The sequence below is a fragment of the Morus notabilis genome, unplaced genomic scaffold (assembly GCF_000414095.1).
Source record: "Morus notabilis unplaced genomic scaffold, ASM41409v2 Scaffold1185, whole genome shotgun sequence".
NCBI classification, from domain to species: Eukaryota; Viridiplantae; Streptophyta; class Magnoliopsida; order Rosales; family Moraceae; genus Morus; species Morus notabilis.
The window spans coordinates 534,062-550,793 of record NW_010357564.1 but is presented as its reverse complement, the minus strand read 5'-3'; the positions used below and the strand labels follow the sequence as shown (position 1 = coordinate 550,793).

Here is a 16,732-nt window from a genome sequence, read left to right as displayed (position 1 = left end):
TAATATCGAATTAAAGACAAATGTAGGAGATATTCTTTTAATATTACTTTTTTTTCTTTATTAATTTCTGTAATTTAATTAATTTGTTATTAGTAGGCTTTTTGTCTTTTCCTGTTTTTGTGGTGGAGGCGGCCTTACATTCAACTTTTCAAGTAGCAACCTGCAACACGGTGTAACCTTAAATTATCTCTTTTTATTGAAGTTGTATTATATGATTAATTTATGGGTTATTTTATTCTCACACAAAAAAAAAAAAAAAAAAAAAAAGTTAGAGGTTATTAAATGGTGAAAATTGAAAAAGAAGAAAAAAGTCACATGCTTGTTACGTAATGGGTTACACAAACGATGTCAATTAATTAATTGGGAACATACCCCCGTGGAAGAGAAGCATGTCCGGAAGCCACCTTTGGTCAAACTCTTCTCTCTTCTTGTCGTTTTTTCGGACTTCAGTTATCCTAATCCAAATTGCATTCCCAACTTCTCTCGCTTTTTAATGGGTCACTCATTACGTCACGTATCCTACCATCGTTGATCAATTTTTATGGCCGCACTATTAAGGCGATAATATAGGTCACGACACGACTCAAAATGACACGAATTTTACGGGTTAGGATTGAAAAAAAAGATGTTCGGATCATAATTGGATAGACTTAAAATTAACACGAAAAATACAGGTCAATTTCGAGTTGGACCTGCCTAACCCGAACACAACACGAAACTCATAAAAAACTAAAAAATACATATATTTTTCATTTCATATTTTAAATTTTATTATGAACTTGTGATATCATGATAGTTATACTCAAAATCTTATACTATTATTTACTTAATTTCAATGGATGTTATTGTAATTTAGTGTGTTATGAATTTTAAGTTATTTTTAATATGTAAAAAACTAAATAAAAGTATATAATTTTCGTGTCAATTTCGGATTCACGGGTCAATTTCGTGTCACGGGTCATTTTCGGGTCGTGTCGTGTCAACTCGTAAAATGGTCGTGTCGTGTTCGTGTTGCGGTTTTTAAAAAATTTCGTGTCACAGATCGTGTTCGGGTTGACTGTAAATTTAAAAAAAAATGATCAAAATACGACACGAACACAACACGTGACACAAATTATCACCCTTACGTACCATGCCATTCAAACGACTGTCGTTGAACCACCTGCGCTGGTGGTGTAGTTACGAAGAACGACCTATCATTTAACACTCAGACTCTCATTATCTATAATGATGCTAAAATTATGTATCTCATCCATTTACTGAATACGATTCTGACCAAGGTAATTTTAAGTAAGGATGACCTATTATGATTCTCATCTAGCACGTATGTTCTGTTTAGGACAGCTTCTTAAAAGTTATTGACTTTTTGACTCTAAAAGTTATGTTTAGATGAGAAAAAAGTGTTTCACTTTTTCAAAAGAATTTCTAGTCAAAACAATAAAACACGACTTCTAAAAAAAATATTTTTAAATAGACTTTAAAATTTATACACGAGTTTTATTAGGATATTGTCAATTTCATTCCAACACTTTTATTGCTTATTAGAAAATTTAAAAATTGTTTCAACTAATTAAGCTCTTTTATTCTAAACACTTGTGGAAAAATTGTAGCTTTTACTTCTCTTCTTCTTTTTTCTGCAGACTAAGAATATGTTTGGTAGGAAAGAAAAGTAGAAGGAAGGAAGAAGGTGGAGAGATTTTGGGAGGAAAAATAGAAATGTAGGTTGTTTAGTAGGAGAGAAAAGATAAAGGAAAACAAAATAGAGTGAAAAATAATACATGTGGACCCCACCAAAAATGGAATGGAAAATGGGAACAATTCATTAAAATGAGTAAAGTTACTAAACTACCATTTTCTCCATCAACATCCAAGCAAAAAATTTAAGGGTATAAAAGTAATTTACGAGTAAAATTTTTTCTTTCCTCCCAATTTAACTTTCAATACCAAACAAGTGAAGGTAAGCTCATTTTCTTTCCATCTTCTCGTACCAAACAACATAAAAAAAAATCAATTTTCTTTCCATCACTTCCATATTTTCTTTCCATCCTATTTTCTTTTCTTCCTATCAAACATAGCATAAAAGTAAAAGTAAAAGTAAACAGGCCTTTAGAGATCGATTTCACATTGTCTGCACAGTAGGCTTGACTGAGGTGATTTTGGACACAATAAATGTGAGGAGATAAAAGCATTGTCAAATTTATTTCGTTTCACATGTGTTCTCATTAAATTGTTACGATGATTGTTATTTAACTACGTGAGTTCTATTTAAAAAAAAAAAAAAACAAACAAAAAACAAGAGGTCACCGCTGATTTTTTTTTTCTTTAGTTAAAAAATAAAACGACTGTCATTAGACATGATTGTATTTATATCATGAAGAGAAAATTATGAAAACCTTATCCGAGTGAAATGCTATTTTCAATTTAGTATTATTACCAAATTGAAAATTATCTTTTTAGATTTCCAATCTCATTAAAAATCTCTCTTTTAACATTTTCTTTATTGACTTATTAGTGATTTGAAATTAAACAAAACTTTAAATTTTTTGCATACCAATACGTTTTGGCACTACTAACTTTAGCTTTATTTGACGACAGCACACACGTCTAATTTTAAACCAATTTAACAAATTAATAATAATGGTAAAATTTTTTAAAAGAATCAGCAATTAAAAAATATTTTTATAATTATCACTAAAAATATACAGATGAGTTTGACTTAATTATGTGGAAAACCAAAGCTTTTGACGGTACAATGATCAGAAATCTTGTACCTATTGGCATTGGAATCCATCAACCAACTAAAACCAATGCTTTTTGATTGGAAACTTGGGTCGTTTGTTCTGTTTTTTTTTTTTTTTTCCTCTCTTTTTTTCCCCTTTTTTTAGTGAAGGCTTGTTTGTAGCTTTGGATAGGACATTTGTGGATTGCAAATTGCAATGCAGTTTCTATTTTAACTTATTCGGCGCATTTAAAATTTATTTTAAAATAATTTTGTTTTTTTATATGTAAATAAAAATAAAAACGTTTTTAATTTCAGACATAAATTATTTTTAAAAATGTGTTTAATAGTTTTAGTAAGAAATTATTTTCAGTATAAAAAAATCTATTAATGTCTCTCTCTATGCTCGAGAGAAGAGAAAACGAAAACAAAAAATGAAAAATGACTAAAAATCATTTACTATTTCTCTTTTATTTTACATTAAACTAAAAAATCATTTTTATTTTTATTTTTTATCTTTATTTCGCCAAAAGTCATTTTAGAAATATTTTTATATCTTCTTTCTCGAAAAACATGAAAAATAAAAACGGGATCAATTTCAAACACGACTATTATCTCTTTCCAGTTTAAGCCACACACACAAAACAAAAACAAAAACAAAAAAAACAAAAATGTGCCCAATATTTTTGGTATGCAAGCCGATTAATACATATTACTTTGTGGCCAGTTAAATTTACAACAAAATTAAAAAGCTTTACTTTCTCTTTTAGTACATGCGACATGCATATGTCTATCTTTTTTTTTTCCTTGTCGTTTTAGGCTTTCAGAAGATAGATATTTTCATGGTTCATGTAGTGTTACTAATATAGGCTTGAACTAGTTTATAGATGTCTAGTTTACAACTTTCCAGAAATAAACTGAAATGAAATATTCCAATAATAAGCTAATTAATTAGAGTATTGATTAAATCAAGATACAGTCACACATCATTTAAATCTTTTGTTACTATCTATCTTACGTTTATAGCCATTTCCATTCCATCAAGAAAGAGTCTTTCTTTCTTTTTTTTCAGAAACGAAGATTAAGAAATGACAAGTCATTTCCCATTTGTCAATATATATTTTTTTTCACGGTCCATTTGTCAATATTTGAGTGGGACTTTCTCCGGTTCCTTCGGTAAGTTTATCTATTAATAGTATCAATTTCTGACTTTTAAATTTAATTAAAATCATATCATATTGAAAAAGTATACATAAAAGACATAATTTTATATAAATTTAACAGCTGAAAAATAAAAAATCTCGGTAGTTCATTTTTTCTAATTCTACCAGAAAAACTCCCTATTTTGAGATAAATTCAAAGGGAAGATCTATGGTTGGGGCTATACTTTCCCCTACAGTTAAGATGTAATCCAAGGGTTGTTATTGCATAACAAGAAGGCCTAAATAAATAATCACACACCCTACTCTAATGAATTATTTTCAGTATTTAACCTAAAAAATAAGAAAAATATATGGTAGGGAGTTGTATGTTCCTCCTAACGATAATCAAAGGGCCACAAAACATGAAGAAGCACCCAAATTAAAATAAGACCTCTCCTACCGGATTAAAACACATTCATGTGAGCATGTTAAATATTATCAAGAACCAATTTTTATTAAGCACATTTTTCAGTATTCCCATTAAAAGAACGATACCCCAAAAAAAAAACTTAATTATTATTAAAAATGTAAATATCAATTCAAATGCTACTTAAACCATTGTAATCCAACCTACCCTCCTCCAAAAACAAAATAAACAATTGAATTAAACAAATTTTAAAGGTGGAAAAAAAAAAACTTATAAAAAGGCAAGCTCCATAGATGGATAAGCCATATGAAGCTTAAAATGATGTTGAAGGCTCATGAAGTCAAAATGTCTGCAAAATAATGGCTGGACCTCATCAGTAAACATTCTCCATCTAAAGAGCCCACAAAGGGCTGCCTCTTCAAGCACTACAAGAACTACCTAACTAATCAATTTTATATCTCTTCTAGAAAACTACTTAATTTTGAGGACTATAAAATGATTAAAAAAAAATATCCCTTACTTATTGTGGGATTCTTTATCTATTTTCTAATATACAGCTACATTTTGTGAGATATATGGTGTGCTTACTTAAGCGTAATCAGAGTGAATATGAATCGGAGAGATTGGAATTCGAAATGAGGATTCGGAGTTTGAATAAAATTTTTAATTTAGGTTGTAAGAATCGGAGCCGAAATCATTGTGAATCCCATATACGCGTTTACGGACTAATTAGATTTAGAATCAGTTCAAATTATTATAAAAGTATGTGTGGGTAAGTAAATATGGGGTTAATTCACAATCCCCACTTTTCATAAATGATTGGCTTACTTATCCTATAGTTTAAAAATTAATAATTGGCAATTTTGGTCCCATTTTTTTTTGTCAAAAGCGGACAGTAACACTGAACCTAGATAAAATGTGTATAAATAATCTTTTATGATAAGCAATCTATTCCACCAAAAGTTGAAAACTTACTAATGAAATTTGAATCAAATAGATAAGCTAACGCAAATGATCACAAATCACCATATAAGAACAATAAACAAATCACAGTATATATAATACAAAACAAACTCATAATTTTCTTCTTTATTTTTTTTGTTAACGTCGTACGGAAAACAACATTATTTAATTTGATACTTAGTTTTTATTTGCTCAAAGAATACACCCTTATAAATTTCCCAAGAGACAGAAAACATTAAATCGTTTCGATCTTAAAACATTTCCACTCAGATTTCTGTATTATTGTGTGGAATTTTATAAACATGAGAAGCTTTTCCTAAACCAATGGAGAGAAAGTTCTTTAACTGCTAATTGCTTTTATATATTCTTTGAATTGGCATATTCTATAAGATATTCGCTTTTTCCTTGTGTACAATTTCTTGAAGAATCCAAAAGGAAAAGTAAAGTACCTATATATGTATATATATGTATGATGAAACTTTGTCTTATAAGTAGATACCTTTAAGACGTTCTTGTTGTAAAAGAATAAAAAAAAGGGAAAAGAAAATATGTACACATGATCACAATAGAATTAGGAGCTAGGGTCCATATAGATAGAATATTGATCCGTTATGTATGCAAAATATATAGCAACTTTCCTCTAGGGGACCACATGAGCATGAAAGATCGATCTCAATCACTGAATTTAAAATGCCAACTTTTCAAGTTGTGGAAACCCTCCCACGAAAATGAAAAGGAAGACCATAGGCCATGTTTAGAGTTGGTTTTATTTTTTTTTTTTACGTTTTTCGAGAAAAAAAAAATGAAAACGTGAGAGAAACGGTGTTTGACACAATTAAAGATGAAAAACGTAAAAGAAAACGATTTTTTAGTTTAGTGTAAAATGAGAGAGAAATGAAAAACGACTTTTAGTCGTTTTCTCATCTCTCGAGCACAGAGAAAGAGAGATATTAATGGATTTTTTTATGCTGAAAATAATCTCTTGATAAACGCATTTTGAAAAATGATTTGTTTGATATTGAAAACATTTTCATTTCCATTTTTATATAAAAAAATAAAATCATTTTAAAATGAGTTCCAAACGCACCCATAATGTTTCAATATAAACCCAAGAATGTCCCTTGTATTTATACCACATTTTACCTACTATAACGTCAAGTTTTTTTTTCCCCCCCTAAAGAAAAAGGGTTACAAGAATAGAAGTTGGCGTCCTTATATTACTTCGAGATATAATTTAGAATCCAAATGTCGTCTCTTTAATCAATAACCAAAAAGGTAACATAATAATATACAAAACATTATTGTGATTCTTCATTAATGGCTTGCAAGATTATTGTGTGCCTAACCCATTTAGCTTAGGGTATCTTATAGTGTTTTGATCACTCAACTAAATACATATTCAAAGTTAGAAATTAAACAAAATTAAAAAAAAAAAAAAAAACCATTTCAATTCAAATGTCAACTAAGATATCCAAACTTTGGGTGACCGCAGACAGATTTTTCTAATCCTTATAGATTGGTATTTTCCAAGTACATAATTTAAGTGCAATAATCTTGAACCACAGAAGCACTACCCCACAAAAATGGATATGATTTTGGTGGGACAGCAACATCATATATTGTCGACTACTCCAGTATAGTTAAAAGATAAAGAGATCATGTACGTTAGAATATCAACCATATAGACAAAAACTACTAATAAGTTGGTAAGCGGTAAAAATATATTTCTTTCTTTTTTTCTTAGGATGTATCTAGAGTGCAATACTTTAAAAATGATGCTCAGTCAATGTGTTGTGCGTTGCTGAGTATATTATGGTATAAATGAAAACTTAACCTATCCTTCAGAAATAAATTGTGGACATTTAGTTTATATATTTAGAATCATGATTCAGAATCATTCTCGTTTTATGTGTATGTTTTGTGAGAGAAAACACTGTAGAGAACCATGAATCGTGGTTCAGAATCAGGGACGAATATAGGAAACAAACGTCCAATAAGTCATTTCTATTTGATAAACGGGTCATGACAAAAGAGAATGGAACGCGTGTTGACTCCAACAATCCCTTTTTTTATTGAGTAATACAGACATATAGACGTTTTTCTTTCTATTTTATAAACAGATCTCGAGATTTTTAAAGTGACAAAAAGAGATGGGGCGCGTGTTGACTCCAACAATCCCTTTTTTGAGAGAGAGAAAAGGACCATGACCCTAAAGAAAGCACCCTCACCAAGTGATATTTTCAGAAATCAAGTATAGAATGGACAAGCCATGTAGCACTTTTCTAGATTCCCCATCTTCCAACAACAGAATGCAGAAGCTGTTGACAATTGTTTGGTTGGTGGATTCGTATTCTGATTCGAATCATGGTTCGTGGTTCGTTACAATATTTTTTTTAACAAAAAACACATGTAAATCGAGAATGGTTTTGAATCATGATTTTGAATCCATGAACCAAACGTCCACAATTTCACATATTAAGCTGTTCATACAAAATTATTTAATCTTGGCTGCTTATCTAATTAACCTTAATTGCGATTTCACATACAAAATTTTGCTGTTCAAATTGATGCATGGGAATAAAATTTTCTCACATTAACCCAAACAAGGACACAATCACACCATTCATTACGTGTCCGTGCATGGTTAAACTAGTAATATCACTCAGTTTGTGGAAGGAATAAAAGAGGGATTGGATTGGAGCACTAAACAATCCTAATCCAATGTATGATGGATCACTTGGCATGGGACGACCTAGTAGTCTCTTTTTTTGTGGGAATAATTACGCACATGGGATTAGTAGTCCCAAGATTCAAAACTTGTAGGCCCTACCTTTAAAATAACTTTTTTAAAATTTTTTAGTAATATATAGTGTTTTCGTATAGTTCAGAAACTTAAAATATAAGTCCAAAATTAATTTATCATTTACTTTTCAATTTATAAAGAAATATTATAAGCCACTCGAATATAACACTAAACACATGATAGTATGAAGCATAACTCATTCCAATTCAAAATAATAATCTTATCAAATCTTGTGCACTGACAACATTAAAAACGACATTACCAACTTTTGGATGCCTATCTCCAGACAATTTTACCTGTTCCTCCCAAAGTCACATTATGCGAGATTATTTGACTCCTCAGTGGCAGAGTACTTCAAGATTATTTGTTTAGTAAAGTTCAACAAATTAGAAGAAAAACAAAAAAAGAGCAATAGGAAAGTTTGAAATATCGGTTGTAATGCTCTTCCTTCCACTGAGTTCCTCATGAGATTATTGTCGTTTTCTAGCTTGTGTCGTTTTCTTGATTTTGTCGTCTTGATCTTAATGTCGATGTTGAACAAAACTGTCATTTCTCTGTTTAATGACGTGGTAGTTTCGTTTATCTCTGTATTGTTCTTTTGTTTCGTCCTATTGTCATTGTTGTCGTTTTAATCATGTAATGTCGTTTATCTTATTTATTGTCGTTTCTACAAATTGAATTTTTTAAACTGATTAGTGATGTCATTGTCCTTTTATGAATTCATGGTCGTTATTGCTATTATTGTCGTTTCCTCTATATCATCCTTTTGTGCTTGCACGTTTTCGTAATTTATGTGCTGTGGTTTTCTCAGGTGATGTCGTTTATAGTTGTTATCTTATTGAAATTAGTCTCCCATCTTTCTTTTTTTTTTTTTTTTCTCTTTTTGCTTCCAATTTTCTGGAGATTATAGTCGTTTTATTATTGGCATCAATTCCATTTTTATTTGTCTTATACTACATACAGTATACTATTATCATGTTTTACAATCTTATTGTCGCACTGCAATATTTGTCCTTTTCCTGTCAATGGCTTGGTGTTTGCTTCGTCCTTCTAAATGCTGTCGTTTCTCATAGTTTTGTCGTTTCAAACTTTATCGTGTTCAGGTTATTGTCGTTTTTTAAGTCAGGTCATTTTTTTAATCTTTTTTTTTATTTTTTCCTTTTTTGTGTCTAAGCGTTTTATTTTTAACTTTTTTCCTCTTCATGTTACTGTTTTTCCTTGTTTGAACCAAACAGGAAAGAAAACTTATCTTTAAACCGATGGGATTAGGCAGATCATATGACAATAGTAGGGTGGGTCCCGGATACTCATTCATACCATAGGGTGGGTACCACCGTACTAATATCGGGGGCCCACTGCTATTAGAGATAACCCCATTCAATCGGATTGAATAGAGTTGCTCAACGGTTCGAAGGACGCAACCCACTCTTGGATTAGTATGCCAACAAAGACCTAAATTAGGCCATCTTGGTCGCCAATCCATCTCTGCTCGGTCTCTTAACCTCATGGACGACACGGCATTGTTTCTTGCCTTCCTCATTTGACTCGTCGTCGGCTGACGGAGTCGAGAATTCTACGACATGGCTTCTCCGATCAAAATTCTTGGTTCCTTGCCAAAATAAAACAAGCTACCGCATGGACATAAACTATTAGTGGAAACACTCCCGCTCTTCAACTTTTGGGTAGGAGTTTGTTTGACGAGGAAATGCGTTAAACTAATAGGGAAATTGACGAAATATGGACTCAAAATACATATAAATTTAATAAAAAGAGAGTTACGTATGATTGGTAAAATCCAAGAATAAAACCGATGAAAAATCTACCAATTCAATATGACATTGTGCATGTTAAGATGTTGACATGATCCTACATCATAAAGAAAACTAACAGATTACAAGCACATATAACTGCAGCAGAGACGAGACTCAAAATGACCATTCTTCGCTTGGCCAGTTGCCTAAAAGACGCAGCAAAACAGACGGCTTTTCTGGAAAGGTAGAATTGCTTTGTATAAACTACGTACATGTTCCGGCAGCCACCCCTTGATAGAATAAATGCGAGCCACGGTGTTCTGTTCTTCACGGAAACATCTTCCTAGAAGAACTCCAGTACCTAACACTTTTTAAGTTCATTTCACCAATCCAAGGAAAAGTTAAAAACCGAAAGAGAAAATAGAGACGCATCTTAGAAGAAAGAGACCATGTGTAATAACAAAAACATTAGGAAAATCAAGTAAAACAACAGCATGGAAAGCAGAAGTCAAGAAATATGATGCGGCAAACAAGTAAAAATAAATAAATAGATAAATAAAACTATCTTATGTGGGGAGAATAATGCAAAACTTGGTTTATCTAGACTTCTATTCCATCAAATTAGTAAGTTCAAGTGATATTACAAAAAGGGACGAAATAATACAAGGGAAATCAGGGCTATGAATAATAATTGCGAGAAAATGCAATCACATAAAGTAAGAGAGAAGCAGCACTTTAGAACAGAGAGTATTTTACATACGCCGTAGTCCTGCATCCTCATAGCTTCACTTCCACATCGACCCCAGCAGGAAGGTCAAGTTGCATCAAAGAATCTATTGTTTGTGCAGTTGGATAAAGGATATCGATGAGGCGTTGGTGCGTACGAATCTCAAAATGAAACCTTGCATCCTTGTGGACGTGAGGTGATTTCAGAACACAATGGATTCGCTTTTTGGTTGGCAAGGGCACAGGACCCATAGTTTTTGCGTTCGTATTCCTTGCAGCATCCATTATCTGCTTGCAGGAGTCCTCTATCAAGGGTACCCAGTAAGACCTAAGTTTAATCCTAATTTTCTGCTTCGGTGCGGCCTGCAAGCACAGCCACCTTTACGTTATTATAGCTCAATGATGACATAAATCTCAACACTAGCTATTCTAGATCATCATACAAAAGGCAAGACAGGAAGAATCTAGCCACATTAGTCCCAAACCTAATTTGAATCCATCAGGACTAACCTGCACGTAATCATTCGCCGAGTTATGATTCTGACATGCACAATTCCTTCATGTTATTCAAATTTTAAAGTGGCAATATTCATTAAGCCCTCTACAGCTACACCAAAATCTTATCGTGTAATAAAACTTTACTATTGAATTGTAGACCTATACGTTATAGCTACAGAATACCAACACAATCATTTCACTCAAGAATTCCATCCCGGTAAAAATTCTTCAACAAATATAACAGAATATAACATATCCACTATACGTAGGGAAAAACAGTACAAACAATGACATCAACTCAAAGAATTCAAAAAGAAAAACAAACAAACAAACAAACCCGACTTATTTTGTTTACAGTGTCTACTTTAGCTTTCTGGTAAATGGTTATAAACATATTTTCAATAACGTTTGTATAAAGTTTATTCTCTTTCAAACAGGATTAAACAAGCAAAGAAATACCTTGTCAGCATCAGCACCAACACTGAGAGACGAAGTACTTGGAGTCTCAGAATCTCCAACCTGAAAATCACCAAAACCAAACATGAAAGATCATCAAAAAGTTTCCCAATCGTCCCTTTATATTGCAGCTTTAAAAATGGTTTCTTTCTTAGGGCCTCAAGAGAAAATTGCTGAAGTCACCCTTAGATTGTATGAGTCTAGATTTTTACCCCAGATTAATACCCTTTTGACTAATACAGTTATTTGACTAAAAAGAATATTAATCGTGAGTAGGAGTAAAAATCCATACCCTGCAAGGGGTATTTTTCTCCTTTCACCTGGGCTCAATGGCCTCATATTACAGTAGAGAAAATGCATAAAATAAAACAAAATATGGAAAGATGAAAATCCTATCACGTCCTCTTTTCCCAAATACATAAATGTGACAATCAAGTTATCACATTTATTCATCTAAGACTCATTTTAGCTTAAAATAAACTAACTTTAGTATCATTTCTGACAAGATTCACAACAATTAAAAGAGCACAATAGTGTTTGGACGATAAAAGAAGCATAATTTTGCATAAAAATTCAAGTTCAAGTGGGTTGCTGAGAAAAGGCAAAACCGAAAGGTAATGGAAAAGAAAAGAGAACATCAAAATTGAAACTTATTTTCCACAGTTAATCCAGACACAGTAAAACAAGGAACCATTTTATAAAAAAGAACAAACTTTCCGACAATTTCTCAGCAGCCAAACAGACCAGAATCGAATTACCGGGAGAAAAAAAAAAAAGAGGTGAAAGAGAAAAACAAACCTCAACTCCATCGGCGCCAGACCCGTCCAAAGTTTCTGATCCGTCCAAAGTTTCTGGAGGCGGCTCCAAAACTTCGGGAGCAGCATAAACCCTAGTTGACGGCTGGGAGGGTTTTAGAGCTCTGAGCTTCGGAGAACAATTGGCGAATTGCAAAGAGAAAGCAGAAAGCTTTGGCTTAGAGGACGAAAATGGGGAAGAATTGGAGAGCGAAAGAGAGGGAATTAGGGTTGCAGAAACTGAAGAAACCGTCATTTTTGAAGCTTCCGTTAAAGCTCAGAGAAGCGAAGATGAAGAAGAAGAAGAAAGGTACTCTCTTGCTTGTGTGCTCTCTGCCTGTAGAATTATCCAGATATTTTTTTATTTCAAGAAAAAATTGGATAATAAATGAACTTGAAATTACAAGATTAGCCCTATTTTGTCCTCAGTTTGAGGATTCGTTATTTGATTCGAATTATGGTTCATGGTTCGCTACAGTATTTTTTTTTTCACAAAAAACACACGTAAATCAAAAATAATTCTAATCTCATGGTTTTAATCCATGAACCAAACGGGGATGGTCAAGCCAAAAAAATGGTGTCAAAAATTAACAGAGAAAATTGTAAACTTTCTCTTAAGTACATGAATTTAGAATTTTATCATTTTCTTTTGATTATTATCTTTTTATCTAATATAATTATTTGATTAAAAAATACATTAATTAAAAATAAAGAATAAAAATCTAAGCCTATATAATTTAATAGGTATTTGTAATTTTTCCAAAATTATAAGAATTTGTAGTACATAAAAGATTTCTTAAATTTTAGGTAATGAATAACATAATTATTTTAATTGTTAAGTAAATAATAGATTTTGAAAATTTTGATTTTATGTTTCCTATTTTACCCTTGTTTATATTTTAAAATCTAATTTTATGAATATTAAAGAAAGACTTCTAATTTTATGAGATCGACGTCTCAAGGAACTAATATTGGAAAGATATAGAAAGTGAGAATGGGGAGTTAGAAAAGGTGAGAGATGAGAAAGAAAACGATTAAATTCTAATAGATAATTTAGGCCCCGTTCATTTTGTTAATTCGAGTTTAAAATTCGAGTTTTGCTACAGTAAAAAGCTCTCACAAACAATCACATTTAACTTTTTTGCTACAGTAAAAAGCTCTCACATAAAATAACATCTCAACTCGAATTAAAAACTCGAATCAGCGAACTAAACGTGCTGTTATTCTATTATTTTAAAGTGGTATGTTTCAATTTTTTCCTAGAAAAGCAGAAATGGTATATTTTATAAACTCTCCTCTCATCTCTTCATGCTCCCTGATCAAAGGGGCATTTCAATACTTTTTCTGAGAAATTTCTCTTTTTATTTGTTTTTCTGAGATAAATTACACGAATGTCCCATGTATTTGATTTAAATTACAAAGACATTCTTTCTATCGAAAACATTTTATCTCAACACCCCTCCCTAATATTAGTTCTTTTAACTTGTATGCAAAATTAAGCCTTGTTCACTTCACAAATTCGAGTTTTTAATTTGAATTGAAATGTGACATTTTCTGAAAGCTTTTTACTGTAACAGAAAAATATTAGATGTGACATTTTTTAAGAATTTTTAACTGTAGAAACTTAGAGCTGAAAACTCGAATCGGTGAAATAAACGAGTCCAAAGCATTACATAGTATCTAAAAGCATTGTATCTAACATAACTATAAATCACAAATTCGAGTTTTCAATTTGAACTGAGATGTGACATTTTCTAAAAGCTTTTTACTGTAACAGAAAAATATTAAATGTGACATTTTTTGAGAATTTTTAACTGTAGAAACTTAGAGCTGAAAACTCGAATCGGTGAAATAAACGAGTCCTTAATGTATACCCCAAAAAATCTCAAAATGTTGATCACATTATTGCTTGAATTGTAGCTGTTGATTATAGATGAGAAGCACAAATGTGTTCAAAATTGTTTGGGTTTATTTTGCGTTAGGGACCCTTTTTTTTTTTTTTTTTTTTTTTTTTTTTTCTTTTTTTTTTTTTTTTTTTTTTTTAATTTCATATTATGACTTGTTTGTGTGGATATCTATGTAAGTTGTTATTTCGGGTGAGTGACGACTCTTTTTTGTACGTTTATGCTATGTTGGTTTATCTTCGTATTATTATTTGCTTCAGATTATTATAATGCTTTTTTTTTTTTTTTTTTTTTTTGCTAAGAGATTATTATAATGCTTTTAGATACTATGTAATGCTTTGGAGTATCTCTTGTTTTGAATTAAGTTATCAAAATATTATATGCTTTATGTTAGACACAATGTCTTGAAATCTCTCAATCACTTTCCAAATATTATGACTATAAATCACTTCCTACGGAAAATATTACAAGTATAAATAGTCCAAGTATCAGAACTAGTGTTAAAAATTGAGTGTGGAAAACAAAAAATATATAAAAAAAAAATGTTCCTTTTTCCATTAAAGTGTAAGTTTAAGTTGTGAGTTGGCAAACGTAAGCATATTTATTTAGCTATATAAGGGTAAACGTGTTAGACAATAAGGGCTCGTTTAGTTCACTGATTCGAGTTGAAAAGTAATTTTATGTTAGAGTTTTTTATTGTAGTAAAAAGTTAAATGTGATTATTTTTTAAAATTATTTACTGTAGCAAAACTCGAATTCTAAACTCAAATGGTAATGAATAGAGCCTAAGTAATAGTGAAAATATGATTTTTGTCATGTTTGACTAACAGAGCGTGTTTTTGTAATTTTTTTTTTTAAAAAAAATTATAGGGGTGTTATGTAAAATATTTTTTAAATCAAAATGATGCCTATGTGATGCAAACACATAAGACAAGTGAGTTAATTCCTTGTATTACCTGACTAAGATGAAACAATTAAAAAAGAAAGACTAAATTTAGAAGTCACCCCAATAATTTTTCTGTTTCATGCCCTTTTTTAATCATGCGGAGGTTATAATATTTTATGCGTAAATTTTGAATTGGTACAAAGTTTTTGTCGAATTGATAATTTCAGCTGTGGTAAAGAGAGTGATATTTCATTTTTCTCTATCAATAAACAAAAATTAAGAGAATAATAATTTCCATTTAAAAGGAAAAAAGAAAAAGGGGAGAGAGTATATCATACATAAGTTTTTATTTATGTCTCGTTCATTTTACCGATTCAAATTTTCAGTTCTAAATTTTTACAGTTAAAAACTCTCAGAAAATATCACATCTAATTTTTCTGCTATAGTTAAAAGCTTTTAAAAAATGTCACATTTCAATTCAAATTAAAAGTTCGAATCTGTGAAGTGAACGAGACTACAAATTTTTATAATTAAAATTTTTTTTTCTCTGTTGGTCAGCCAAAAAAAGTTCTTTTTAAAAAAAATTAAAAATAGAAGAAGACTACAAATATGATTTCTAAAATGAACATGGAAGGATGAAATCGAGCTAGCTAGCGTCAAAATTAGGGATAATTATAATATATTGAATTCGAAATATATTATTAATCTCTGCATAGTTATAATCTCTGAATCACACTTGGATGATTTTCAAACAAAGAATCACACTTGGATGGCTCTAATAGCCACTAAATACCCCTAAAAAGAAACGACACTTAAAAGTTTAAATTAAAATTAAGAAAAATAAATGAAATAATAAAATAAAACAAAAACTCGTGGAAGTTTTGTGGAACAATCTAGATCCGACCCACGACCTAAAAAAGCCAATATTTATGGAACAAATACTTGCTGTGTTTGAAAACTTCTTTTATATCCCAATTTCCATCTAATTAAGAAGCATAACCGCTCCTTTTCTTTTCCTTCTTCCTTTTTTATTTATTTATTTTTTTTACAGATATGAAGTAAGCAAAAATAAATAAATAAAAGTCTCCGTCAAAAGAAATTAATATCGTGGGGAAAAAGAAATATCCCATTCAATTACCATATTTTGGTCCATCTCCGCATGACTGATCCTCCACTAAAATTTCATCTTGTTTCCTTAAATTTATATCCATGTTAGAACTTGGAATATCTTTTACGGATTTTTTTTTCTTTTTTCTCTAGAATCTATTTTATTTGTTCATTTTGAACTAACCCTTAATATAGAGTACCAAAAAATAACATATATATTAGTGAAGTATTATAGTCGTCGATCGTCATTTTATATATACGTGGATATATCATTAAAGTTCGGTTAAATTTGTAATTTTGTTAATGTGATATAATTTGATGTTTCTACTATATTATATAAGTATTTTTCTTACTATACCACACAAAATCTTTTGTTAAATCATAATTTCTTAAAAATACTTGTGTAATGAGGCATGCAGAAAGAGTTAGACATATAATTAATTGATAATTATCAATTAATTATGATCACAAAGACTCTTTGAAGATTAATCACCATTAAACAATCAATGTCATCATCAATTGAATATAGTATAGTTTCATTAGTTCGAATCATAAT

At 30.6% G+C, this 16,732-nt stretch overlaps 1 protein-coding gene across 1 annotated transcript; it reads right to left on the bottom strand.

Annotated features, from left to right (window-relative positions):
- Window positions 1-9,839: 9,839 nt before the first annotated feature.
- Window positions 9,840-12,621, bottom strand: LOC21401219 (30S ribosomal protein S10, chloroplastic). The gene is made up of 4 exons (XM_024171615.1): window positions 12,284-12,621; window positions 11,489-11,548; window positions 10,566-10,894; window positions 9,840-10,172 (listed from the first exon to the last, which is right to left on the bottom strand). The coding sequence occupies exons 1-3, from the start codon at window positions 12,533-12,535 to the stop codon at window positions 10,583-10,585; spliced, it is 624 nt and encodes a 207-aa protein (XP_024027383.1). The 5' UTR covers window positions 12,536-12,621; the 3' UTR covers window positions 9,840-10,172; window positions 10,566-10,582.
- Window positions 12,622-16,732: the final 4,111 nt, after the last annotated feature.